Raw genomic sequence first — 27,914 nt, 5'->3', positions numbered from 1 at the left:
TGAGCGAATGGGGTCCCTGATTGTGTTTTCCAGCAGCCAATCAGCGTCCTCCTTTTCTTGTTTCAGGAAGTTGTCAAACGTGCGGTGAGCTTAAAATGACTTGATAGCAGAGTGTCCTGTTGTTTCATGCGCGCAAACAGCTGCCTAAGTTTCCAACTCGAGAGCTCGTGAACATTCACGAACTGAAGGAGGGCTTGCGCCAGCCGCAATATCACTGTAGTTGCAGGCAGGGCCTGATGGAGGCGCAACCACGAGTTGGAGAGGAGCAGACTGGAGACAGTGGGACGCAGAGGAGCTCCGTAGACGTGGTGCGAGCGAGGTGGGAGGTGGGGGTGCGCCAGAGGCTGGTCTATAAAAGACAAACTTCATTATAGTTTTATTTTATTTTTTTTTATCTGCACGACTTTTCCAAACGGAGAGGCCAGATACCCAAGTGACGGATATGACGTCAATCTGTAGTACTTGTTGTGACTACAAAGCGTGAACTGTCGTTCCAATATGTAAACATTCATCAACAAAATGTGTTTCTTGTATGGAAAAGATTCAAATCTTCGCTCGAATTACTTCAGCCGTGTTTTTAATTAATCCGTAGAACTCTCACAGCTAGAAAAGAGGAAAGTCTTTTGTGATCAGTCGCGGACTTAACCATTCTTAGCCCCTTCAAACGCTGTGATCGAAAAGACTTGTGGGATTGAATTATGGTCAGTCATTTCAGAGAAGAAACTCTGTTTCCTCCTCTAAAGGGGACAATAAAGTGCTCTGGACGATCTTTCTGTTTTGGAACACTGTCACTTTAGTTATTGACTGATAGAGATGAAGTAACGGAGTAATCTCCTTCATGGATCAAGTTCACTGAGGTAGTAGTCACATGCTCTATGAAAAGATGTTTAGGAATCTATTAAACCTGAGGACACCCAAAAAAATCTTAACAAAATTATGGATCAGAGCTGGGGGTTTTTCTGTTTTTATTTTTATTATTATTATTATCATCATTTTTTGTTATTGTTAAAGGAAACTCTTGAAATAATACCAGAGCCGTTCTTTGGGATTCTCCAACATGTTTAGTGAGATTTTACTGAACTACTCAAATCCACAACAGGATCCACAACAATGGTTTCATATTTCATAGCTCTTTGTTCTCGCGGTTGAAACCAGAGAGACACTAAAGTTTCATGAAAGACTATGAGCCCCTGATGGAATAAAATAGAAGTCATTCCAGCCTTTAGCATGGACCACTAACATTTAAAAAGTGTTTTAATTTATTAATAATCTTACTATTATTTTTTTTATTACACAAAATAAAAACCTGTCATTTTCTAAAAAAAGGTTTCTTCAGAGTGGCAGTAATGCATCAGAAATTCATCTCTGATGGAATGAGCCTGCTTTCAGTCACCGTCATACAGTTTTGAGGCAGATGCCAGCTCAGACAAGGAAAACAAAGACGTACATGGATCTATTTATCCACAAGTGGATGCTTCAGAATGGAGCAGGACAGCTGGTAGTCTGTTGTTAGTATTTCGTATGTAACAACTCCAATTTTTTCCATAGGCATTTTTTTCATCCACTAATTCAAGAAATTCTCAGAAATGTAATTTTAGGCTTAGTTTTCTGTAGACATGTCCCCCATCATTGGAAAAACTATAACAGGCAGTGTGCAAAAACCATCACAGGCATCGAAATCAAAGTCATTAAAAAGCAGTTAAAGTGAGAAAACCAGTTAAAACTTATATGTTTTGATTTGAAGACCATATAGTTTTAGATAGTAGTCAATGATTTTGACTACTCGAGGAAATGAGTTCCCCATGTCCCCATGGTGCTGAGAAAGAGGGACAGTCTAGTGCAAAGGGAGGATGAGGGTTCTGTATTTCAAAAAACTGATCCTACCTCTGTATATGTCTGCTGCCCTCAGAGCATCATCATGCCGGTCTACAATGCCTTCAGCTGGCTGGACCAGTGTCTGCAGGGCATTTACCAGCAGGACTTCAGTGGATCCATGGAGCTGTCCGTGTTTGACGATGCCAGCACAGTGTGTGACCCCATGAACACATTTGTGCATGTTGTGTTTTATCATGTTTAAATATGTTTGTGTGTGTGTTTGTTTGTGCATTTGTGTGTACCGACTTGTGAGACTGGCCCTTTATCACATAAAACACATGTTTCTGTTTCAGGACGACTCCATGGCAGTTTTGGAGGCCTGGAGGGACAGGCTGGAGGCGAGGGGAGTGGCCGTGGTGGTTTCAGGTCACAAATCAGCACGGCCCATGGGAGGTGAGGGGACTCCAGACTCAGCTAGAGATTTGGTCCGACGATGAGGTTTTTCTTTTTAGAGAAAAACTGAGAGTTTGGCAAGTTCCAAAACGTCCGTTTTTCCTAAAGGAAGGGTTCTCGTTGATGTTTGTACAGAAACCTTTGTTTTAATAGGAAGATATGTTCCTTTGTGCAGTGTAACATGTCCACAAACAGTTTTACACCTGCAAACCTATTTTTAGCATCTGGGGGGAAAAAACTTGAAAGTACAGAATCATTCTGGATGCTTTTGTACATTAGTTTGTCCCTGCAGAAAAGAGATTTGTGGCTGTAAAAACAGTAGCCAGGATGCTGGAGCCTATCCCAGCTACACGTTCACATCTAGGGAACTTGTTACGTCTTCAGAAATATTTTTGAAAGGTACATAAACATGCACAAGTGTTCTTGCTTCAAGTACACACACACGGATCTCTATATACTCAAACTTGGGTTACAACCTCAGACCATTTAATCTGAACTAATCAATCAATTAGAACCTTTGGTCAACAATCAATCACAACTGAACTTCTTACTAGGCAATCACATTGGAAAAGGGTTGTAATGGTCAAGCCAGAGTCACACTCACCTGTATGTGGTTGTTGTGGGTTTTTGGGTTGTCCTGGGCCATAGAGGGTTGTAGAGAGGAGCAGACGCATCGTAAGGAGAGGCATGTCTTGCAGCTCTCTTGAGGCTAGAATGGCCAGCTCAAGTGACCTAATGAAAAATGGAATGAACGGTTGTTGTGTGTGTGCTAAGTACATAATGAAGAAGTTGTATTAATAATGTAAGTTACACAAACTTATGGCACACGGGTGATGCTGTTGTACGGTGCCCTCGTGTTGCCGTTAGTAAGGTGTGAGTGCTGGCTCCTTACTGATTGCACAAATGCTGCACACACACACGGGACATGCAAATAATATGTGACTGTGGGACACCTGTCCTACAGGCACAAACCTTATTGTCTAATTTCCTCATTTTTAACAGTCAGGCTGCAGAGCAGAGCGTCCCTGATCACTTAAACAGCACTAACACACCCCCTGTGCAGGGTTTGGGGTGGTGGTTTAGGAAATGAAAAATCTGTTTTATGGAATAGGTTTGTGTAAATAACATTTTCCATACAGACATTTCACAATACAGTCACCACACACAACAATCATACTTTCCATTTTCATGACATCTCTTAAGGTGGCCACACGAACTTCAAGGAGGGAACTGCAACACCCCTGTGCTCGCTTTAAGGTGCAAGCGCTCCTGTAAGACCCTCCATTAGCCTAGAAAACCCAAAACCCACAGCACCTTACAGGTGAACCCCACTTACAGATGCCTGTGACTAAGCCTTTGTCTGGTCTGGATTTGACTCTGTATCCTCTTAGAAGTGCTGGAAACATCTTTGCTGAGCCCTTGGAATTTCAATTTATTTGTTTAAAGGATAAGGCCCTTGAGATGTGTCATCTCGTTTTCAAGGGGGTCCTCAGGAACCCCTCTGGAACGGGTTAATAGATTTGGGATTTATAACTGAGTCTGGTTTGATTGAAGTCTGTACACTTTTGGAGCAGAATAATAAATAACAACTGTAAAAGAAGAATTCTCACTTCAGTTTTTAAAGATTAGCCATCCTTTTGAACAGCGTTTAGCAGAACCAGAATTAGATTATAATTCCTAACAGATGGCAAATGTTCAGGGATCCTCAGCTTGGCCTGCTTTCTGTTCTGTCACAGCTAAAAGGACTCATTTATTTTTGTCTTTCTTATTACAAATGTTCCATCGTTTCTCCATCTTTGTTTCTTCTCTGTCCTCTCAGACATCAACCTGCCATTACAGATTGCAGCCTGTAATAACTATTATTACTTATTAAAAAACATGGACTGACTTGGTCTAAAACCATCATAATGAGTCTGGCTCAGTAAAACTCACACACATGTACACAAATGCACACATTGTTGTTTGTCTTTCAGTGGGACACTCAAAGAACCAAGCTGTGGCTCAGAGCTCTGGGGAATTCTTGTGCTTTCAAGATTCGGTTGGTTTTACACTTCACAGCTTGTCAGATTTTATCCATAGTGCCTGTTTGTTTGTGCACATTTAAACATTTGTTGACATTTTTGCAAGTAACAATGTGGTTCTTGCAGGACGACATCATGCTGCCCCAGAGAGTCCGTCTGCAGTTTGAATCCTCCCTCCTTCATCCAAACTCTGTAAGTTCTCGAGTTTGTTCAACATAACCCACAGCCTCATCTGTCCTGCTCTCCATCTGTAATTGTTTGGAAAGAATGAGATCTTCCTGAAACTTCTCTGACTGAGTGGTGTGTCTTCATCACAGCTGATTGGCAGCAGAATCTCCAGGCTGCCACAGGGATCCACGGAGCGTTACACTCGCTGGATCAACTCTCTGACCCCAGATCAGCTCCAGACCCAGGTGACCAGAGGGGGGCTTCAACCTAGTGTGCCCATGTGGTGCATGTGTGTAACTGTGTCAGGTCACAGCAAGGTTCTGCTGGTCAAGATCAAACAGAGGAAAGTTGGGATCCACAACCTAAAAGAACCTCTGATTAAGACTTGTATAGATCCGGGGAATCTTTTCCATGAAGACGTCAGGAAAGGAAACAGGAGCTTTGACTGTAAGGTTGAGGTGCTGCTAACGGTGGGGAATCTCTGGGAAACGGTTAGTTTGGGAGCCTCAGCTCAGACATTTCACATGCAGCAGGACTTAACAGCCTCAGATCTACAGCAGGAAGAAGCAGGTTACAGAGATTCCTTTCAAAGCATTATTAGAATCTGGAATTTTAGGTTGGGGGGTGAAGCAGTTTCATGGTTTAAAGCACAGTTGTTTAAATTGAGGCGTGGCGGATAAATGCATGTAAGCTTAAGCTCTGAAGAGGATGTTGTTTAGGATTTTCATGACTGGACTCATGTCGCACCCAAAGCCATTACCTAGGAACATAATGCCTGGTGGTGAAGAGTTCAGTGGTAATCAGGGGTGGGGACTTGGACTTGAGGCTCTGACTTTAGTCACACTTAAAGCTCACATTTAGAGACTTGACTTAAAGTTTTGAAGAATGTTAATTTGTTTATTCTTATTGTTTTGGTCCAGTTGTTGCTTTCTGGTCTAAAAGTAAAGGTTCTATTTACAACACTTTTGCATTGATCATTTAGAAAAGCCAACTGCTTTTTTTGTGACTCCACAAGTTAATAAAGTAGTTTTATGACAACTTATGACAGTGAAAGATTCGTTTACAGGTTTAAGAACTTGACTTGGAGCCACCACTTAAGACTTGATACTTGATTTGAAATTAAATCCAGAGACTTTGAACTTGACTTACACTTGCAATAAAGGGGCTTGTGAACATCCCTGGTGATAATGGATAAAGTTTGGAAACGGTTACCTTTACAATGACCAATAAACCTTCTGTGTCCACTGATCATGGCAGGAGCACTGTCTCCCACTAATACCAGCTTTTCTAGCTAAACCTTTATTTTACTGATGTATTTCTGATTCTGATTTATCTTTGTGAAAAACTCTATGTTCCAGATATCAACTCTCCTCTTAGTTTCCTTTAGGGGTCAGAAGTTCCTCTGTGGTAAAATGTTCTCCATCAGTAAAAACCCCATCAACTGCCCTATACTGCTGCAATCCACAAACCGATCACATTAGGTACCAAACCATCTGCACTTTGTCAGATTTGGGTCCAGATGATTAAAAAAGATCCCAGATAAATGCAACACCCAACTGACCGTTGTAGGAGTCCCAGTTTGACATCAGAGGGAGTGAAAATTGCAGAGTCTCCATATTGCTCGCCTTTATTAACCCAGTTTTCACATTCATCACCATTGCTTCTATGAAATATTCCAGATGTGGAAATGCCTTCTTTTTATGTGTTGCTTTCAATGAGGTTCTGCTTGCTCTTTGCCAGCTTTTAAAAGGTTTTGTAAACAAAAACAGATCTGCCTTTTGTTCACACGGCTTTTCTTGTCATAATGTGAGGCGTGTCGTTAGCATGACAGCGTCATTCTGATATGTCACTCAAAACTGTGTGTCCTTGATATCGCCACAGTTCCCCACAAATACTGCAAATGTGACTGACGGTCCCAGAAATGGGAACTCATTCTTATTCACTCTGAACACCATGTTTTCTATCTGTTTTCTGCCATCTTCTAATTTAGACTAACTTAATATGAGCTTTGCTGGAATGTTTTTTAGTTGTCATTTTCAATTTTATGTCAATGCAACTGTGATTTAAAAAAGCACATAAATTAGAAACATTAGATGAAGTGATCACAGTGATCACGGTGGGACTAAAGGGGTTGTTTTCAGAACAGGGGTGCCAGCGACTCATGGTCCTTCTGAGCAACCTGGTGCCCATGGAAACCCTGTTTCTAATCTGACCCCTCTGCGCTTTCAGGCCTTCACGTCTCATGGACCCACAGTTGTCATGCCAACCTGGTTCTGCTCACGGAAACTGTTCCAGAAAGTCGGACCATTCAACGAAGGAGGAAAGGTAAACTTTTTTATAGGAAGAAAAGAATCTTTCCAATCTCTGCCTTAGAACCTAATTACTGCTAGACATCTGTATGGTCCACCCACCTGATCAGGATCCTCTATGTCTTCAGGGAGTCCCAGAGGACCTACTCTTCTTTTATCAGCACCTCCGTCAAGGAGGAAGTCTGGTCAGGGTCAATGAGTGCCTGTTGGTTTATCGATACCACGAGGAAGCCGCCACCCACTCTGTGACAGAGTCAGTGTCAGGATCCACACACGTACACACAAAAACTCATGCTGACACTCACTGGAAGACACACACAAACAAACAAAGATCAGACACACACGGGCAGACGGTTTAAAAAAAAAAAAGGCACACTCCCTTGCAGGCTAACACACTTACTGACAGACAAACACACAGACATAGAGACGACACACAAAGACAAAAACACTCACAGATTGACACACACCCTGCAAAATGGGAAACACTCAAAAGACAGACACACCCTCTCAAAGAAAGACCCATTTACACAGACGGAAACAACAAATACAGACCCACACACAAAATCATACACAAACGGAAAACATGTAAACAGATGCATTTGACACACACAGGAAAACACAGAGAGTACTACAACACTCACACAGAGACACACCCACACATACACACAGACAAATACATACACACAAACAATAAAAACACCCCCACAGACAGACACAAACACTCTCACAGACCGACATACACACTCTCAAACGCACACACTTGTCTATAAAGGGAATCAGGAATCGTGCTGCATAGAAAGGCTTTTGTGGAGCTGACCCCAACCCTTACCTGTGGGGTAGGGGGGGTGCAGGAGCAGGGACCTGTTGGTTCAGGATCTGCTGCTCCTCGTCACAGTGAGCACTTGCCTGCCCACATCGAAAAACCTGAGACAGTTTTTGAAATAAACTACAGTGTTACCTAGATTATCGCGGGAGCTAGTTTCTAAAAATAACCTGCGATAACTGAAATTCACAAAGTACAATAAAGATGTTTTAAGGCTGGAAAACTCGTCACCACACACTTTTCTCAAGCATGAAGATTTTCATACTTTTATGTTGTTTAAACTCTCAAAAGTTCAAACCTTCATAGAAAAACTAAATCCTATTTAAAGAAGGAAAAACAGAGGATCTGCTCACAATTAGAGATTTATGTCGATTTGAAAAACTCAATGTTTTCTGGACAAAAGACGAGATGTAGAGGTGACTAAGTGACAATGTCAAAAAGCAGTCATAGAGGAGAACACAGTGTCACAGAATGTAATCAAATAAACAAAAAAAGGATCTTTTTTGTGAAAAATGTATTTTCTTTACGTTGCTGATCCCAGGGAAACCATGTGGAAGCTGCGCTTGGACTTCCTGCAGGAGAGAGTTCTCAGCCAGTGGGAGCACTTCACCATATGGAGCGCTGGTAAACAGGGGCGTAAACTGTTTCGGAGTCTGAGCCCCTCTACCCAGAGGAAAGTATGTCCACTCCTCATGTCAAGCACGTTATTTCATCCACACACTCATGCCTCATCATGTTGTGGGCAAGGATAATGGAAGTTACACACACGTATGACGTACGGGCGCCGCTGTTGTATGCTGCCCTAACACCACTCTCTAGTTATTAGTAAGGTGCGCTTGCTGGCTCCTTACTGACCATGTGCCATTGCATGGTGTGTTCATGTGATACAGAAATCCCCATAGAATGCCCAAAGGACACCCAGACAAACTGCACTCTAATTTCCTAAATTCTAACTGTCAGACTGCAGGCAAGGACCGTCCACTTATCCCATGAACAGCACTAGTGGACCGCTGGCGCTGTGTGCAGGGCTCAGGGGATTGAAAAATGAAAAATCTATACGACACGCCTGTGTCTCAACTACTTTATCCTTACTCTTACGTGTTAGTGTTCCCTATGACCTTTTGCCCGCATCATGCCCTTTAAAAAAAAGTGCATGAAAATGTTCGCCCTAAAATTAGCAGAGCGATCTATGATTTTGATATTACCTGAATTCTCCATACATGTTTATGCGTTTTGCACCCGCAGACAGCCCGTATCCACCCGTAAGGGCTGTTGTGGCATAGGCAATAGTGGATTAGTGGGTTTTTTTCTGTGAGTAGTACTGATGTGGTGTTTCTTCAGAAATACTCCATCACCCCCAGACTCTTGTGTGATATTTCTGTGGTCATGTTGACATTAAGTTCTTGCTTCAGTGTTTGGTTGTATTAAAGAATGTGTGAGTCTGTGTTTACCTGTGTTGTGTTGCATCAGGTCAGAGCGTTCTGTGACGTGGATGTGAAAAAGATCAAGAGAGGTTTTTATACATATGAGGAGTCCCAGGTAAGACATAGGCCATTAGATGAAGAGTGTTTTACTTTGACAATCCAATTCCCATCCTGATCTCAGAGTTTACCCCAGTTCTTCATGTTGATGTTCCTCCAGGAAAGACCCAAACCCAGAGTCCCGGTTCTGGACTTCAGAGAAGCCTGTGGACCCTTCATTATCTGTGTGAAGCTGGTGAGCTTCTTTATTATGTATCTCTTCAGCTCAGTAAAGGAGGCTGTGTGCTTAGAAGAAGTGGGTGGAGCCAAAAGGCTGATCTTTGGGCACATGGTTTGTGTGGAAACATCAACTGTTTTAAGTTTGTTGTTTTGCTCCATGCATAACTGCACACAATAAATAAATTCAGTAAGATGTTCTTTGAAACAGAGACCCCCACACAGGATCTGAAACAAAACAGTCATGTTTAAAACAGTAAAGAATGTGTGAAGAAACTGTTAGAGATGAAAAATATAAAATTAAAAGTAAAAGAATTTAAAGAAAAAGTTCATTTAAAAATAATTACAGTTTCTAATGAAAGTTTATTTTACATAAAATTTGTTTCTCAAAAATGTTCCAGTTTTTAACATCAAAACTCACATTTTAGTTAAAGACTCACTCTGATGAAAAACATATTTGTGTTTTTAACATGTTCTTGTGGTATTTTGTGGTATGAGGGAGGCCATTTCTTAACAAATTTAAGCTTAAAGTTGTATTTCTGTATCAAAATCGTTGTGAATCAGGAGCAGAAGAAAATATGAAAAAGATCTTATTTGTGACCTTGTCCAAACTGGCATCTGGCTCAAAACTGTATGAGTGGATAGCTACAGTATTGCACTTTTGTTAGGTTGGGGGTGTGAGGGGCTATAACTTAGTGGTGTAAACACTAGCTTACAGTTTTGGGCAGAAGTTCTCAGGAGTCCTGCCAAAAAACTCAAAGGCAAATTTCTGATAAACTGCTGCCTCTCTGCAGAAACTACAGTGGGGTAAAAAAGTATTTAGTCATCCACCAGTTGTGCAAGTTCTCCCACCTGAAAAGATGAGAGAGGCCTGGAATTTTCATCATAGGTAAACCTCAACTATGAGAGATGAAATAAGAAAAACAAATCTAGAAATTACATTGTCGGATTTTTAAAGAATTTCTTTGTAAATTATGGTGGAAAATAAGTATTTGTCTCCTGCAAACAAGCAAGATCTCTGGCTCTCACAGACCTGTAACTTCTTCTGCTTCAGGATCCTCTGTCCTCCTGTTGTTACCTGTATTAATGGCACCTGTTTGAACTGGTTATCTATATAAAAGACACCTGTCCATAACCTCCAACAGTCACTCTCCAAACTCCACTATGGCCAAGACCAAAGAGCTGTCTAAGGACACCAGAAACCAAATTGTTGACCTGCACCAGGCTGGAAGACTGAATGTGCAATAGGTAAGCAGCTTGGTGTGAAGAAATCAACTGTGGGAACAAAATGATCAGTATTTGATGATCACAAGAACAGTGAGCAAAGAATCCCAAAACCACACGGGGAGACCTAGTGATTGACCTGCAGAGAGCTGGGACCAAAGTAACAAAGGCTACCATCAGTAACACACTACACTGCCAGGTACACAAATCCTGCAGTGCCAGACGTGTCACCCTGCTAAAGCCAGATCATGTGCAGGCACAGTAAGTTTACTAGAGAGCGTTTGGATGATCCAGAAGAGGATTGGGAGAATGTCCTACGGTCAGATGAAACCAAAATAGAACTTTTTGGTAAGAACTCTACTTGTCTTGTTTGGAGGAGAAAGACTGCAGAGTTACATCCAAAGACCACCAAAAACTACTGTAAAGCATGGGGGTGGAAACATCATGCTTTGGGGCTGTTTTTCAGCAAAGGCACCAGGACGACTGATCTGTGTAAAGGAAAGAATGAATGGGGCCATGTATAGTGAAAACTTCCTTCCATCAGGGCATTGAAGATGAAACATGGCTGGGTCTTTTCACAAACACACTGCCCGGGTAACAAAGGAGTGGCTTCATAAGAAGCATTTCAAGGTCCTGGAGTGACCTCGTCAGTCTCCAGATCTCAACCCCATAGAAAATCTCTGGAGGGAGTTGAAAGTCTGTGTTGCCCAGCGACAGCTCCAAAACATCACTGCTCTAGAGGAGATCTGCATGGAGGAATGGACCAAAATACCAGCAACAGTTTGTAAAAACATCGTGAAGACTAACAGAAAATGTTTGACTGCTGTCACTGACATCAAAGGGTGAATAACAAAGCATTGAGATTAACTTTTGTTATTGACCAAATACTTATTTTTCACCATAATTTACAAAAAATTACAAATCAGACATTGTGATTTTCTGGATTTTGTTCCCATTTTGTCTCTCTTGGTTGAGGTTTACCTATGATAAAAATTACAAGCCTCTCTCGCCTTGTTTAGTTGGAGAACTTGCACAATTGGTGGCTGACTAAATACTTTTTACCCCACTGTAACCTAGAATCATGGATCATGACTTTTAAAGTTTTTTTTTTTTTAAATAATACATTTTAATAAAAAATTGGTTGGCTTCATTCCAGACTGGAAACATCTTCATCATGAAGGCAGCTGTGCTCCTCATTATTTTTCTTTTGCAGGACATGACGGGGGGTGAGCTGGAGGAGAACCTCAGCTCTCTGCACTTGAAGGAGGGAATTGATTATTATCACTTCAGCTGAATGAGGAGTCGTGGGGGCCACCGGAAATGGACTTCCTTAAAACAACATTTCAGTTTGTATGTCATGAGGGCCTTTTAGTTTATTTCCTTATGAAAACATGTATTATGTTTATGTTAACTATTTTTATAATATAAGTAAGCCTTCGCCCACAAGTGGCCGGGATAGGCTCCAGCAGCCCCGTGACCCTGAAAGGGATAGAACGGATTAGAGGATGGAAAAAAAAAATGAAGTAAATAAGTATATCTTTATTTTTAAAGCACTTTTCTCAGAGAGTGACTCACGAAGTATTTGACAAAGTTAAAATAAAACCAGAGAAACAAAACAAAATTAAAGCCACGAGCGGCGTTGTATAGACGCTACCCGCCCTCGCTGCCCGCCTCCATGCATCACTTGCCGCCTAGGTCTAAGTGCCACCGCTGCTCACACCACCCACCTTTGACCCGACCTCACTTGCTGGGACGCAACCCTGCACCTCAAACTCCCCCTTCATTTTGGCGCAGAAACTGCCTGAAAGGCGAGGTCTCCCCTGGTTTTAAAACGAGCTTTTGAGAACATAAAATAACATGCAGGAGTGTAGGGAGTTAAGAGGTTAGAAATATAGTGCGGGGTTTGTCTGTGCAAGGCTCTAAAAATTCAAGTTAAAATCTATCCTGAATGAAATGGGAAGCCAATGTAGCAAAAAAAGCGAAGGAGTGACATCAGTTTGCTTATTGATGCCAGTTACTAACATTGCTTTAGATAGAGACTTTTAAGAGATATTGTGTTAACACAAGTCAAAAGAGTTACAGTAGTCCAAACGAGAAGAGATAAAAGCATGAATGATAAGCTCAGGGTCAGACTGCAATCAAATTGTTGTCAGTTGAGCCAAGTTTCTCAGCTGATAAAAACTGTTTTTTACTTGGAGCTTGGATGGAGGTTTTACCATCGTGGCCAAAAGTTTTAAAAATTACATAAATGTTGGTTTTTAATGGTTTGGAAGCTTTGTGGATTGAAGCTTTGCCTTTGTTACCAACTTCAATCATTAAATATCTTATACCGATGATTGGTGGGATGATAGAGATATCCAGAGACAATATTGTAAAGTCTATACTCAACAAATATGCAGATGAGAAAATTCAGTATGTGTTCTCTCCAAGGGAAGTGTTCATTGTTCAGAGATTACTGCACTCCACTGTATACGGCTCCTCTGTGGTGGAATTATGGACGTGGACATTCTGTAGATTCATAGTGGCCCATAATGAGGCCTTTAGGCTTCTGCTACAGTGGTGGTACAGAGCCAGTCAGCTGTTTGTGGATGCTCACACCTCCACCTGTGAGGCACTACTACGTCATCTTACCTACAGTCTCATGGAGCGCCTGGACAAGTCTAAAAATGTAATTATAAAGTTTAGGGCTGATGCCTGAAGAAGCTCACGCCGCTTGACCTCCACCTTGAGAAAGCACTGGGTACAGAGATTACACTCTGTTTAAATGGCTGTTAATTGTGGTTCTCTTTTTGAATGTTCTGTTTGTCTGTCTTCTTTTATGGACCGCTTCTCAGTCTGAAATAAAGTGACTTATGAATTGGAAAAATTGCTTCTTAAGTTTTTATAACAGTAATCTGCATATACTCCAGTATGTTATGAAGAGTGATCACATGAAGTCTTTCTTTGCCATGAAAATGAATTTAATTCCGAAAAAAAACTTTCCACTGCATTTCATTGCTGCCATTTAAGGACCTGCTGAGATCATTTCACTAATTGTCTTGCACACTTCTTCCCCCTTACCTCCATCCCTGCATCCACCCTCAGCCTGGAAACCTTTGCGGTGAAACCTCATGTTGGTCTTCTTCACCAGGTTCTTCACTTCCTCCACACTCTGTGAGCTTGCAGTGTGGCCACAAGTCAGATAAGGAGAGTGTTGATCAGGAGCAGAGGAAAAAAACTCAGAAAATACACTGGGCAGGCCATAAGCTCCCTGCTCCACTTCATTTTAATGCATCCAGTTGCAGACAAATAGATCCATGAACGTCTTTGTTTTCCTTATCCAAACTGGCACTCTTTCAGGGGCCACAGTGTTTAGGCTGCAGAGGGACAGGCCATCGTAGAAGTATGGAAGGAAAAGGACAGGTTTTGAGTAGTTGAGAAGCAGGAAAAATTCTTAACCCTGCCCAAAAGTCTAGGCCAAAGTTGTAATAACATTTGTTTTATTTAAATAAGTTCTTTGTTTTGTCTTTCGAAGTTGTTTGCCTTGTCTCTTGTACTTTTCATTCTTACAAATGTGGGGTGTTGGTGGAAGACTTTAGTGACAATAAAATGCTTCATTTTGTGCAGTTGATTGCTTTTTGACGTCAGGATCATATCTGGAACAAATTGAGATTTTTGTCTCCAGTTGGTTTACATAGGAAGATCAGATCAAACATCTCCCATTAGAAGAGAACGTCCACCAAGCACTAACCTGCTAGACCAAACAACGGACCTGGCTCGGGAGTTGGACCTCATGTTTTTTATGTTTTCACGAGAGGCCTTCGACTTGTACAGTGCTTGTTCTGGCTTATAACTTCATACTTGTCAGCTAAGGGAAACCCTACGGCAGGGTTTGGGAAACTACGATCATATGCTAAACGATTGGATTTAGCCAGCAAAACAGGGATAAATTATATTGTTATTCCCTATTGATGTTTTACTTTCCTCTGGCATCTTCCCTTACATGGTGCTCTACAAATAAACTGACATTTAAGATGCAAAAAGGGATTGTTTTGTTGTTTTTCTTATGTTCATGTGTGGTTTCTGAGTCAGACACTCGTTTTTCCCGATCATTCAATCAGAAAATAACTATGAGCTATTGTTTTCCCTGAGGGACATCAACCTGTTGGTGCAACTGGCACAAAAATGAGAACAAAAGCCACAGTTTTAGAATAAAAGCTCTAAAAAAAATTTATTTTTTAAATATATGCACTCATTTTTAATCAAGATGACACCGTCTTTTCATCCAGATTCCATGTTATGTCTTTCTATTGTCAAATCAAACTTTATTTATAAAGCACTTAAAGCAAAACACAAAGTGCTTTACATTGAAACAAAACAAAATAAATAATAAAATAACAAGCATTAAAATTAAAATAAGCACAAAATTAAAAAAAAAAAAAAATAGGGGCCCCCTCCCCATACTTACACACAGCCCCCACTCTTTTCACACCTCCCACCCCCTAACTGATGGGGAAAGACAATAAGAAATAGGCTGAGCATAAAAACAAGATGTTGGAAAACACTAATAATTGGAACCTCCCTCTCTGAACTGCTGCATAACCAGCCAAATGCAGCATCACAGGCGGGGACCGGGATTGTGAGGTGGTTTACCAAAACTTTCCTCGCATCTGCTCCTGGTCCGGCCCTTCTGTCAAACTGTAGAGCTCTCTGTGGCCCACGAGTCAAACAGTTTGTCCACCCATGCCTACAGGGACATTTGCCCTAGACAGCCTGCCTCCAAGAAGCACTCCTCCTCCTAAATCTCCAACAATGAGATGGCTGTACATATAGGGGTGTGTCTGACGTCATAGATTTGAAACATTTGTCATCTCTTATAGTTTGGAAAGATGATTGATGACATTTGTCGCTTTTTGTTGCTGGTTTAAAGTAGCCGAGGCCAGTTGTACTAGTAGACAAAGGAACTCGGTTTCTTCCAAAAAAGGCAGTGTCTGTGTTATGGAGTGGGCGTGTCCTGAGGCTGGGATTGTTGTTTCCTGTTGTGTTGACCCAAACTTGTTCCCTTGCATGACCTCACACATCTCCCTCACAGGAAGGATGTGATGCCTTCTCACACGCCCCCAAACACACATACAGAGATTTACTTAAACAGGTAAACAGGTAGCCATCATTAAAGCATTTCTTTAAAATAAAAAGTCAACAAACTCCAACGGTTTGAATGCTGGTTTGGCCTTGCACACGATGACATCATTTAGGCCTCTCACACAGAGTCATACCCTGCAGGTTCCTCAGTTATACAGGCATCGTAAAGACAATGCAAGGAAATGGGAAGCCCCCAGAACAGAGTTGGACTTCCAGAAGTTTTCCTGAGCATCGATGTGAATCCTAAGCAGCTGCAGCACAAAATTGAGTCACGTTCCAGGTCCGTTAAAAGGTGAAAAACAAGGTGGATTCGGAGTAATGGCTGAAGGTAAGACTGAACTGAAGAATGGAGTCAGAGTGAGACATGAGACAGAAAGAGGGGAAGAGTGTGGAGTCGGACAACGAGGAGAATAAGTAAATGATTATTTTGCATGTGTCTCGTGTTAACATCAGAAATACAGCTGAGAGAAAAGAGGAGTCTTCGCTCAGACGGGTGTGGTCTGCACAACTTTGATGGTAAGCTTCTTCTTTCTTTTTTAAAGGTTTTTCTTCATCGTTCATCTGAATTCAACAGTCAAGTAAACATCAGGCAAGCTGTTTTTATTTATTTATTTTCGAATTTTAGTGGTAAATAACCACTCCTAAAGATTCTCAGCTGCTTTTCTGACGGAGCCGTTTTTCTGGTTCTGGATCTGAATTCAAAATAACCTGTAGTGCAAAATCTGAATTTCAAGAAAGTAAAAAGATCTTTTTTTAAATATTGTCTTATTTTCTGGTTTACAAGTAAAAAAATAATTCTATCAATAACAAAATCATCTTAGTTGAAGAAAACATGTATTTGTGACAATTTCTTAAAATTAAAATTCCTGGTAAAACCATCTTTCTCACCCAAATGGCAGATTTTATTACTGATTTGAAGAAAATCTGCTAATGGGCTGAGAATTTTTGACTGCTTTCTAATGGGGCTGTGTTTGCAGTGTACATATTTCCTTAAAAGCTACAAGTAAGAATCATGTAACTCTCTTGTTTGAAATGTTTATTGGTATTTTTAGCCAATGTGTTTTGTTGTTGGTAACATTTTGTTCTGTTTTCTCTTCTAAAATACTAACAGGAAATACCTAAAAAAATGTTACTTTACAGTTTAAAACGATCTTCGAATCAGAATATAAGAAAACAAAACACAGATGAACATAATAAAAATTCAAAAATACTATTGAAATAAATGCAAACAAAACTAGACAAAGGATGTATAAGATAAGTGTTAAACTTTTGTTAAATTTTAAAACAATTTAATCAAGAAAATGCTTTTATCTTTGGAGTATTCATTAATTAGGAAAGATTTTGGGGTTAACTCGGTCAATGCCTCTTTTGTTTCTTTCCCTGCATACATGTTGGACTGCACTATTTTGTACGAACGTTGTTTTGTCTTTTATCACCGTCCCCTCTTCATCTCCTTGTTTTATTATCATGGTCTGGGTGAATACGTGATTCTGATTGGCTGCAGGGTGTCCAGTGAAAAGTGATGGTTGACACCTCAAAAAGCAGTTCTGGTCACATAGCCGGAATGTTCTATATTATTGTGCTGATCTGATGACCAGTTGGTAACTGGAACAACAGAAACTTGGAACATAAGTGGACATACATTATTCCAGAGTTCATCACAACAGCACAAAAGATTTCTGTCCTTCAGATTTCACCATCATCAGCAATGTTGCCTTTCATTTTAAACAGTTTGTTGCCTGTCTTTCTGTCTTGCTTACTTCATTGCTTGATACAGAGTAAATATGTGTTTATAAATAATTGTATTATTAACTAATGAAACAACTTGTGTGTTTGCTCAAACGCTTTTAGTGATCGGAGTTGTGGGTGTTATCTATAATTTGTGGACTTGGTTTCTTTTAAACAAACTTTTGCTTAATCCTCTGGACAAAAACCAACAGTGAGAGGTGAACTTTCTGTATAAAAGGATGCTTTGTATCACTCAACATGATGTTTAGCACTTTCCTCTGCTAGTTTGTCTTTATAAACCTGCTGCAGGCTCTGTAGCTGTTGCCAAGATAATGCATTGCACCACATGTAAAATGGTACACTTCCATGAAAAATGATTAAAACTTCAAAAATAACAAGATTAAAGGATTATTATTAGTTTTTTCATAAGTGACCATGGTATAGGCAGGATAATGCCCTTTGAGTTGTCCATTTTCAGATATTAATACACTTCAAAGCGGAAGTGGAAGCAACCATCCTCCACTTCCGATTGGACGGTTGTCTGCATCGTCCATTCATTTCTGATAATGGACACTTCATCTGGCATTATCCCTTACTTATAGAATCCCTTATTCACTGCTTTCACCTCACCATAACAGTAAAACTATGGATGGTGAACTGACTGAGCTTCCTAATTCCTTTGGAGGGAGTGTTTACCGGTTGGTTTGTACATGACTGTGACATATGGTAGCAGACTACCACAGACCCCAATAAGCTCCACTCACATCTTAAGAAACCACCATAGACAAACAGACCATGAACAATCCAATAAATCTCTATGGACCCAGTTAGACCCCTGCAGATCATTGTAGAACTCAATGGATTTGCCTAGACCCCTATAGCTTCTTATAGATCCACCAAAACTCAAATAGACACTATGTTTTTGCAGACCTCTGCAGACTCATGTCTACCCACGGACTTTTGTGAATCTCTACAAAGGAATGTAGATCTACATATGTTCCTGTAGACCTCAACTGATTCATGCAGAGTAGACCTTTGCAGATCCTTGTAGACTCCATAGACTTATGTTGACCCCTATTGACTCCTATAAACTCCTGTAAACTCTAACAGACCGCCAAAAACTTATTTTTGACTTCAGTCTTGTCTGTCTCCTACAGCTCTGGATCTGTCTGGAGGTTTGAGGATTGTCCTTGTTGGAAAGACCGGATCAGGGAAAAGTGCCACAGGAAACACCCTTCTCGGCAGAGCTGCCTTTAAGGAGGACCCCAGCCCACTTTCCGTGACCAAACACTGTCAGACTCAGACTGGGGAGGTTGATGGGACTGTGATCCATGTGGTTGACACCCCGGGGCTGTTTGACACGGGGATTACAGAGGAAGACCTGAAGAGCAGAATAGAGGAGTGTGTGAAGATGTCTTTGCCTGGCCCTCACGCCTTCCTTCTAGTGATCAGGCTGGGGGTCAGGTTCACAGAGGAGGAAAGAAATGCGGTCAAATGGATCCAGGAAAACTTTGGCGACGACGCCTCAATGTACACCATCATGCTGTTTACGTGCAAGGACCAGGGCAAAGCTGACAATGCCTTAAAGGAGTGCAAGGAGCTGCGCAGGCTCTCCATCACCTTCGGGCGCCGATATCATTCCTTCAACAACAACGATGCAGACGATCGCTTGCAGGTCACCGAGCTGATCCACATGATCAAGGAGATGGTGCAGGACAATGGTGGGAAGCACTACACCAATGAAATGTATGAGAAAGCTCAGAAAAAGCTGAGGGAAGAGGAGGAGCGGAGGAGGCAAGAGGAGGAGGCCCAGAGACTGGAAGAGAGGAAAATGTGGGATGCAGAGCGAGAGAAACAGCAGGAACAGAGAGAAAAGAAGAAGAAGGTCAAAAGGAAGAACGTTCGAGTGGCAGCGGCTGCTGCAGTGGTGCTGGTGTTTGCCGGGGTGGTGATTGCAGTGGGCGCTGACACCACCGTGGCTCTGGCTTTAGGAGCTCCCGCTCTGCTTCTAGGTGTCCTTTGTGGCTTAGCTGCCATTTCCATGTGGAAAGGTCTGAATTGCAAAGCTAAAAGGAATGTGGCTGTGTGATAGTGAACAATGATCCCGCATGACAGCAGACTATGAAGTAAACATACTGTTTAAAATACAAACTATCGTCTCTGTTTTCTTTCATATTTTTTGTTGGTTTCTTCTCATAATATCTCCTAAGTTTAAAGGAGAAACTGCAGAAACTACAATATCAAATAAGAGCTTTGTGGATGTTGGCGGGTGACAAAGGGAGGTGGAAACAATGGAGAGCATCCTCTGGGAGCAAATCTATTTTTACTTCTGCGCAAACACTGATGTTAATTTGTGTTCAATGATTAAAAAAACAGCAACATCAAAAAACATGGGAGAAAATAGGAGAAAACATCCAAGTAATGTATTTTTTATTCTTCAGAGATAAAAAAAAAGAATACATTATTAAATAAATGAAATGTTCTAGTCTCACTTTCTTTCTGCTACATTTTTCCTTTGGCAAAATAGCATTTATCAACAAGATAAGAATGCTTTTTAGTAGTTTTATTGAAGTGTTCTGGAAGAAACACTAGTCACTAGGAGGAGTATGGTGGCCCTGAAGCGCAATCACGCCAATATTTGGGTCACAACAACAATTTAAAAAAGATAAAGCAGAAACATTTTATTTTAGAAATCAAAACAAAATTCCAGAAAGGTCAAAAGAAAGTTTCAGAAGTCAAGATAAATATTTAAAAAAAAAACACACAATAAAAACCTGATGAAGGGAAGTGCAATGGGACTTCACTGATGATTGGATGATGAAGTTTGTCCATCAAAATGTTTTTTAACATTTTCATTTTGATTTCGGGAAACAATTTGGTTTCTGAAACATTTTTGTTGCTTTTGTTTTTTAGGAGTTTCTAAAAAAGTAATGTTTTTATTGCTTATTTAACTTTTTTAATTGTGGTTGTGATCTTTTTTCCATTGAGGGATTTATTTGCGGGATTTGCACTTCAGGGCCACCAAAGAGGAAAGAACAAAAAACAGAAGTGGACCAAATACCTAGAAAACACACACACACAAACACACACACACACACACACACACACAGATCCAACAGCTGCTCACTTAGCCCTGCTGTTGTCCAAAAGTGAAATCTGCTAGTCCCACTTAGTCCCTGACTTCAGATTCACACTGAGGCTGTTTTATTTCCTCCAAACACACAAACGTTACGGCCTTTGCTCTCTTTGGCCCGTGGGAAGTCTGCCTGCTGTCAGACCTGCATCAAAGTTCATCGGCGAGTGAACAGAAACATTTGAAAGAGGTCCAGATTTATTTTGTTTGGTCCAAAGCAGAGTTCAGGTGAGGTTCCACATCTGCCTGGATCGGACCAGGATCAGACCAGAAGCAAACCTGCCAGAGTGAATGATGTAAGACAGAGGAACTACAGCAGGTCCAGATGTGGTAACAACTTCAATCACAGCAGATTTAAGCTGGTTTGAGCTGAAATTTTAGTCTCGGTCTGCTGTTCATCTGAAGTTGTTCATGTTTTTTCTATATTTTTTTCAATTAAAAGCATCTGTGCAGTGCATCAGATTAGTTAGATAAGTGACTTTGTTTTTAGACTTAGACTTTTCTCCGCTTTTAGATTAACGGTAAAGTCCTATTAGCTGCTATGCACCAAGGTGTTTGATATTTCTTTTTCACATTTGACCCCTCCCCTGGGGAAGCAGTGAGCTGCAGACAGACAGGCTCGGGAACCATTTGGTGGTTTAAATCCCCAATCCAACGCCTTAACAATGAGTGCCTGACAGGGAGGCATTGGGTCCCATTTCATGAATCTTAGGTATGACTTGGCCATGGATCTGAGCCCACGACTTTCCAATTCCAGGGCAGACACTACCACAAGCCCACTGAGCTGGCCAATGGCTGTGGGGTTCAAACTCCTAAAGGATCCTTAAAACCCACTGCCATTCATCATGATCACTGTCTCTGCACTTGCTGCAAGGACCTGCTCTTTGCTGACAGCAAACACTGCAGAATCAGCAGCTTAACCTGCTGCAGCCATAACTGCACTTTCAGCTTGACCTCCTGCAGCACCAATCACAAACAGGGCTGTGTTCCTAACTCTCTGTGCCTGCTTATACATGCCAAAGATGCACTACCTTCATTCCTTTTCATTGCTTTGTCTATTTGTGGACCAGATTGGTGTCATTTTCCTTTTAGGTGTTGTCAAAACCAATGTAGCCAGCTCTACGTGCAGCTGCCAGGTCCTGCAGATCAGCTTTTCTGCTCAGAGACTGCGACGTGGTTTGACTGAGCCCAGTGGGTGGTTTTCAAATTAAATGTCCACGTCTAAAAGCTCAGGGAAACTCCCGGGATAAGGTTTTGCCCTTCACAGACCCTGTCTTCACCAGCTGATGACTCTCGGCTCCCTGAAAAGGTGAAAAGCAAACTTTAGCTTTTCCCCTATTTCAAATAAGATTTGTGTTCACTTTAGTTACAATCCACCACATGCTGACAGACCCCTAACCCTAAAATAAAGTTAAAAAAAACATCATTTAGAGTGTTTATGGTTGAGGGGAAAAATAAACAATATAAAAATGAGTTGTCTATCATTTTTATCTTTTGGCAAAAACTGAGAAATAAATAGTGATTCCTCCACAGTTTTCTCATTTTCTGAAGTCCTGTTTGAACAATTTTTTTGAGCTGGAACCCCAATTTATGTAATAAACACTCAAAACCAATTAAACAGTGGGCCCTGAAACAATATTCTATGAAATTTGAACTTTTTGAACAAAATTATGGAAATGAAAACACTTTTCCACGATAATTTATTTTTTGGAAAGGGTCTGTAAAAGAATAGCAATATAAAATGTTGTTCCAAGGCGTTGAAGAAATTGAGAGCTGCAAAACCATCTTTGAACCTCTGATAGTTAGCAGAAAAGAAAATTCCAAACAAGCACACAAAAAAAAGATGTGCGTTATTGCATCAATTTACCACGTTGATTTTTTGAGGTCAGTAGTCTAAAGCAAATACAGGCACACTTGACTTTCCTAAGCCCGTGCGTTGACTCATCTATTGACAGAATGACAAACTTAACTGATGGGTAAAGAGACAGAAAGGAAGGACCAACAGAAATGTCACATAAAACAGGTTTGAGGATAAATAAGAAAATAGACAAATGTGAGTAAAACACAAAAAAATACTAAATTATAGAAAATATTTATGCAAAATTGAAAAGGTCTGAGAAAAAAAAGTGCATTTGTGCCAAAGTAAACAGTGGAGCTGTGGCTCAGTGTGTTCTTAATGATCTTTCCCCTGTAAACAAGAGATAAGGACAGCCCTTTAAACTGTTTTGAAGTAAAACAGGTCCGTTCAGTTTTCAAAGAAATTCCCTTTATAAAATAACTTTAAAATAACATGTTTTTAAACTATTCAGCTTATGCTTGAACCAAGTGGACCCCTAGGATCACAGCTGTGGCTTCTTGTGGTGCTATTTTATGACGCGCAGAACACAGGACTTCAGCCTCTCTGAGCTCAAGTCAATGTTATTTTAACTTCCATTCATTTGAAATAATCTTCTAAAAAATGTGAAGCTCTTCAGCTGCTTATTGACCACAGTCATTCCAGCCACGACCAATCAAATTTGATATTACAAACATTATCCAGGTTCTTACATCTTTCATTCACTATAATTTTGCTTTTTTGCAATTTTTGCTTTAAATTTATTACAAATCAGTTTGTTTACATATGATTTGGTCAAATTTTGTATCCCTACAGTTTAACTGATTAATCATTAAACCTTCATACTAGCATCATGCTAGCTTGTTTAATTTACTGGACCTGTTTATGTTCATAGTTTTGGCACAGACGTTTTTGTGATTTAAAAAAAAACACAAATAGGCTCATATATTCATCATTTTCCACTAACAACTTGCCCTTTAGCAGTTGTTTTTGCTAACAACCACTAGAGGGCACTGTTGGTGTGTGTATTTGTTACTGACAGCAACGCAGAAGAAGATTCTCCTACTGAGCTTTATATTTTAATTATTTGCATCAAGACATAATTATTCTTGTTTTTATTTTTTCTGAATATTGCAGGTTGTCAAACTGGGTTGCAGCGCTGAAAGCATCGTCATTCAGATGCAGTTCCTGCAGTGGATCACAAACCTCACATAAAAGAGCCTATCATGCAAATTCAACTTTTTGAGCTTTGTTTTTTTCCTGTCCAGCAAATTAAAACACAAGCACATTGCAGCTGAGTGCCTCTTTTTACTATTTTACAATCAGGGTTGCTGGTAACTCTTCGAGGATGTTAATAATAATAATGTATTGGATTTATCTGTGCTTTTCCAGAGTCTCAAGTGCTTAAAATGTGTCCATTACTCATTCAGTCCTCATTCATGCTTGGTGATGGTCAGATGGGGCTACTGATGGACCCACATCTGATCATCACTGGAACATTTATACACATTTACACAGCAGTGGAGCCTCGCTGGACGGTGGGGTGTCGTGTCCAGGGACGCAGCAACGGTTGGTTGGGGGGAGTGGGGATCGAGCCACTAACCTTTCGATCGTTGGCCAACCAGCTCAACCACCTGAACCACTGCAGCCTTAATATGTGCCCCTTTTGTAAGTGATGTTAACTTTATTGAGTTTTTAGCTGTCTTGACAAGGCAAATTTTTAAGTGTATTAAAATGTTCATTCTTCGAGAAAAGAAAACCCAAAACCTGTCCTCTGAGCACAGGCCCCTCCCAGTCCGTGAAAACGAGTGGGTTCTCACATTGTGAGGTCACAGATGGGGAACAGTCCCTCCATGAAGAGTCTGTGCTGCCGGCACCGCCCCCAGGTAAATACACACACACCCACTTACTCCCCAATGCTAGTGGTCACCAGCAAAAACGTTCCTTTTATATTCGCTTTTTGTTTACTTTCATAAATTACTCATGGTCAATAAAAACAATTTTTTCTCACACAAAAATATACTAGCAAATAACCTTCAATGGAGAAAACTCAATTTGGCCACTTTTATCAATTATGCCTTCATTTAAATCTCTCCTGTGACAAACTGATTTACATCCTGAGAATGAACTGAAGTGAAAAAACCCCTGAACACAAACATATGAGAGCCTCACATCTTCATCTATTCAAAGTCTGTGGCGATGGGGGAATATTAGCCGATGCATCTCTCCTAAATTCTACCTGACTCCGTTTTTCTCTGTGTCTGTTCAAAACTGCTTGTTTCCACACATTCACATTTCTTCTACCTCTTGACAGTTGAGAAACTGCTTTTACTGATTTTGATCGTGACCTTGTTCTTCAGATGGATTTGCTGAAGTTAGATCCTTGTTGTTAAATATAAACATGTGCAAATAAAGACTTAAGCATTTAGCACGAAGCTCTATGTCATGACTTGTAGGATGGACAGACCCAGATGCTGAAACCCAGAATGAGGACAACGTTAGGTAAGAGGCAAGTAAGAGTTTTATTTTCCTTCCAGGAGAGATGGTTGTGGCTCGGTATGAGTCATAAGGACTGCGGCGTGAGGCGTGGCTGGAGGTAGTAGCGCGGCTTGGTAGAGCGTGTTGTTTCCACAGTAGTGATGGGACGAGCGACACTGGTGCATCAGCACTGTGCCGAGAGCTCAAGAGGGAAACCTTGTATCGGTGCGTGTATTGCTTTAAGAAAGAATCACGTGACCGATCCAGGAACTGTGTCTTTTGGATGTGCGACGCCAAAGTGTGTTTATCAGGAAACAAACTGTATCAACATGTCGTGGGTTTGTCGGATGGAGTTTTGTTTGATCGTGGATCGTCCATGGAAGTGTTCCCCGGTGTGGAATAATTTTGATCTTGTGACGCCAAACAAGGTAAATCTTTTTCTCCTTTATATACTATTTTTTACGGTGGCGCATTGCACTCACTTTATCAGTTTATCAAGTGAATGACCTGTGATACATATGATAGTCAGTTAAGAGCCTTACAGTTGCTTTAGTCATGATGTTATCATGTAATTATGAGATCCTCATCTCGTAATCCTGAGATAGGGTGTCTATTTTTTGTAACAAGTGAATGCAATGTTCTGGTAGGAGGTTTGAATTGTTTTCAGATAAATCAACTTTTTATGTTATTGTAGGTGAAGTGTCGGCTCTGCTCCACAGAGCTATCTTATATCAATAAGAGCACTTCATCAATGCTGAGGCATTATAGAGCTCGGCATGGCAATGAAGAATTGGCAGCTACTCGTGAGAGTACCCCAGGTATGTTGAAATTCTCTTCAAAAATTGTGCTAAAAAAAAAAAAATGCATGCAAACAGACTGGTATCGAACCTCCAACCCTCTTGCTGTGAGGCAACAGTGCTAACCACTACAACACCATGTCGTCTTATGTCTATCTGATATTGTTTGTAAAAATTACAGTCCTTTTATTAAGCTTTTGACAAAATAGTTCCTTTTGGCTTGCAGTTCCTAACAAGCAAGCAGTGGATGAGGCAGTGGTCAATATGATCATCAAAAACTGTCAGCCACTCAGCTTGGTTGAAAATGAGGAATTCATGGAGCTCCTGAAGCTTATTGTAACCTCGTATGCTCTACCAAGCAGGGAGGCATGTTCAAGAATTTTTATTATATCTTTGTACTAACTATATAACTATATTTTATCGGTGTAACAGTATTTGTATGGTTATTTTCAGACCATCAAGGACTTGGTGAGCCAGAGATATGAGGAGGAGAAGGAGAAAACCAAAAAGGACCTCCAGAGTGCCGTTGCTGTTACTTTAACAGCTGATATGTGGACGTCTATGAATATGGAGGCATATCTAGCTGTAACTGGCCACTATGTGGACAAAGAAAGCCATGAACAACATTGCCACGGTTAAAAGGAGCCTCATGGAGGAGGGGGGCATAGCAGGAAAGGTCAGGTGTCTTGTCACTGATGCAGCAGCAAACATGACTGCATGTGCTCGAATGCTTCAAATACGGCATACCATTTGTATAGCCCATTCCCTGAATTTAATTGTGAGAAAATCATGTGATCAAATCCCAACAATAACTGTATTACGCAGCAAAACACGTCACATTGTGACATACTTTCGATCAAGCGTGACTGCTAAAGAGAAGCTCACTCAAATACAGCAACAGCTGAGAACACCGGGCCATAAATTAATAAACGAGGTGCCAACACGATGGAACAGTACCTACCAAATGTTTGAAAGAATGACTGAGCAGAAGGAGGCAGTCTGGGTGTCACTGGCCTCATTAAAACCTGACATCACTCCACTGACTCCAGAAGAATGTCAGATCATTGAAGAGATGCTCAGGGTTCTTGCTCCTTTTGACCAAGCTACAAGAGAACTTTCTGAGGAAAAAAGGGTCTCTGGGTCGAAGGTCATTCCCATGATGAGAATGCTCCACATTGAGCTTCAACGTCAGGCTACAACAGTGACAAAAACAGCTCCTCAGCAACTGGCTAAAAACCTGAGGAAGCGGCTAACTGACGCTATTTGCGGCATGGAATCTCTCAGTGTGATGACTCTGGCAACTCTGTTGGATCCCAGATTTAAAAAGAATGGATTTGTTAGTCAGCAAAAGGCAAGTGAAGCGGTGAAGAGACTGCAGTCAGAATGTGCAGAAGAAATGAGGAGCCAAGAGCCTGTCATGATTTGAATTTGTTGTCTTGTTTTTGGTCCTTGTTCTGTCTAGTTTCTGTTTCCCGTTTTATTTTGAAAGTCTCCTGTCTTGTCTGGTTTCTTGAGTTTTACTTCCTTTGGTCCCCATCAGCCCTGATCGTGTCCACCTGTGTCTTGTCTGCCCTGTCTGTATTTAAGTCTTGTCTCTGCCTTCCTCCTGTGCTGGTCCATTAACGTCTCATGTAACGTCTTCATGTGTCCTCGTCCCTTCATGCCATGTTCCATGTCCCTCGCCAAGCCACAGTGAGTTTTGTTTGCTTAGTCATCCTGCTCTGCAGCACTTTTTGTTTCTATTAAACCCCTTGCCCTTGAACCGTGTGCCTCCGCCTCTGCATTTGGGTCCTTACCTGCTCTCAAGCCCCCTGCACATGACAGAGCCTGACCCAAGAGAAGAGCCTAGCTCTTCACATGGGTCAGAACCCAGTACAGGTATGAAAATACATTTCTGTGGCATTTTGTGATATGATATATCATGTGATGAAGAAATGATTAACTATTTTTTTAGGGCACAATCTCTGGAAAAACTTTAGATATGGAGGTTGCAGAGACCCAGAAGACGAGGAACGCAACAGCTGACTCCAATATTGAAGTCCAACGCTACCTGGCAGAAACAAACACACCCAGAAACCAAGATCCTTTGCAATATTGGAAATGGAACCAGGAAATATACCCACATCTTCATCAACTTGCACTTAAAACTCTCTGCTCACCATCATCGTCTGTACCACGCGAAAGAGTATTTTCCAAGGCTGGGGAGCTGGTGTTTAAGAGGAGAAATCGCCTTGGAACAAAGACACTCCAAAAACTTTTGTTTCTCAATAAAAAATTCACGAACTAATCATTTTTTTGTCTTTTATTTCATAT

At 41.0% G+C, this 27,914-nt stretch overlaps 2 protein-coding genes and 1 long non-coding RNA gene across 7 annotated transcripts; all 3 read left to right on the top strand.

Moving 5' to 3' along the window:
- Nucleotides 1-58: 58 nt before the first annotated feature.
- On the top strand, nucleotides 59-14,532 carry qtgal (queuosine-tRNA galactosyltransferase). Of its 5 annotated transcripts, none has more exons than XR_013651841.1 (13): nucleotides 60-319; nucleotides 1,910-2,026; nucleotides 2,169-2,268; nucleotides 4,242-4,306; nucleotides 4,416-4,481; nucleotides 4,607-4,702; nucleotides 6,687-6,782; nucleotides 6,895-7,019; nucleotides 8,131-8,266; nucleotides 9,060-9,128; nucleotides 9,231-9,305; nucleotides 11,724-13,640; nucleotides 13,676-14,532. XR_013651841.1 is itself a non-coding variant. In XM_023959485.2 (12 exons), exons 1-12 carry the CDS (start codon nucleotides 237-239, stop codon nucleotides 11,802-11,804), a joined length of 1,098 nt encoding a protein of 365 aa, XP_023815253.1. In that variant the 5' UTR covers nucleotides 59-236; the 3' UTR covers nucleotides 11,805-14,532. The 5 variants fall into 5 exon arrangements, 3 of the variants coding, with proteins under 3 accessions (XP_023815253.1, XP_023815256.1, XP_023815248.1); XR_002874052.2 differs by having other exon boundaries at nucleotides 65-326; XM_023959485.2 differs by having other exon boundaries at nucleotides 59-308; nucleotides 11,724-14,532.
- Nucleotides 14,533-15,829: 1,297 nt separating this feature from the next.
- Nucleotides 15,830-19,510, top strand: LOC101172557 (GTPase IMAP family member 9). Its single transcript, XM_004066150.5, has 3 exons — nucleotides 15,830-15,959; nucleotides 16,085-16,147; nucleotides 18,517-19,510. The coding sequence occupies exons 1-3, from the start codon at nucleotides 15,950-15,952 to the stop codon at nucleotides 19,446-19,448; spliced, it is 1,005 nt and encodes a 334-aa protein (XP_004066198.1). The 5' UTR covers nucleotides 15,830-15,949; the 3' UTR covers nucleotides 19,449-19,510.
- Nucleotides 19,511-23,450: 3,940 nt separating this feature from the next.
- Nucleotides 23,451-27,859, top strand: LOC111948073 (uncharacterized). The gene is made up of 4 exons (XR_013651668.1): nucleotides 23,451-25,232; nucleotides 25,499-25,622; nucleotides 26,055-27,479; nucleotides 27,556-27,859. It is a non-coding gene; the product is annotated as an uncharacterized LOC111948073 (long non-coding RNA).
- Nucleotides 27,860-27,914: the final 55 nt, after the last annotated feature.

Source organism: Oryzias latipes, chromosome 1 (genome assembly GCF_053564925.1).
Source record: "Oryzias latipes strain Hd-rR chromosome 1, Olatipes_Hd-rR_3.1".
NCBI classification, from domain to species: Eukaryota; Metazoa; Chordata; class Actinopteri; order Beloniformes; family Adrianichthyidae; genus Oryzias; species Oryzias latipes.
Note: the sequence above shows the minus strand (reverse complement) of the source record. Positions and strands in the feature narration are given on the sequence as shown.

What these genes read in the sequence shown, in the direction of transcription:
- qtgal (XM_023959480.2), top strand. Translation starts at nt 237, where the DNA reads ATGGAGGCGCAACCACGAGTTGGAGAGGAGCAGACTGGAGACAGTGGG. An exon ending in GCCCCTCTACCCAGAGGAAA is followed by an intron (nt 8,267 to 9,059) that starts GTATGTCCACTC and finishes GTGTTGCATCAG; the next exon opens with GTCAGAGCGTTCTGTGACGT. An exon ending in TCATTATCTGTGTGAAGCTG is followed by an intron (nt 9,306 to 11,723) that starts GTGAGCTTCTTT and finishes TTTCTTTTGCAG; the next exon opens with GACATGACGGGGGGTGAGCT.
- LOC101172557 (XM_004066150.5), top strand. An exon ending in TGGTCTGCACAACTTTGATG is followed by an intron (nt 16,148 to 18,516) that starts GTAAGCTTCTTC and finishes TGTCTCCTACAG; the next exon opens with CTCTGGATCTGTCTGGAGGT.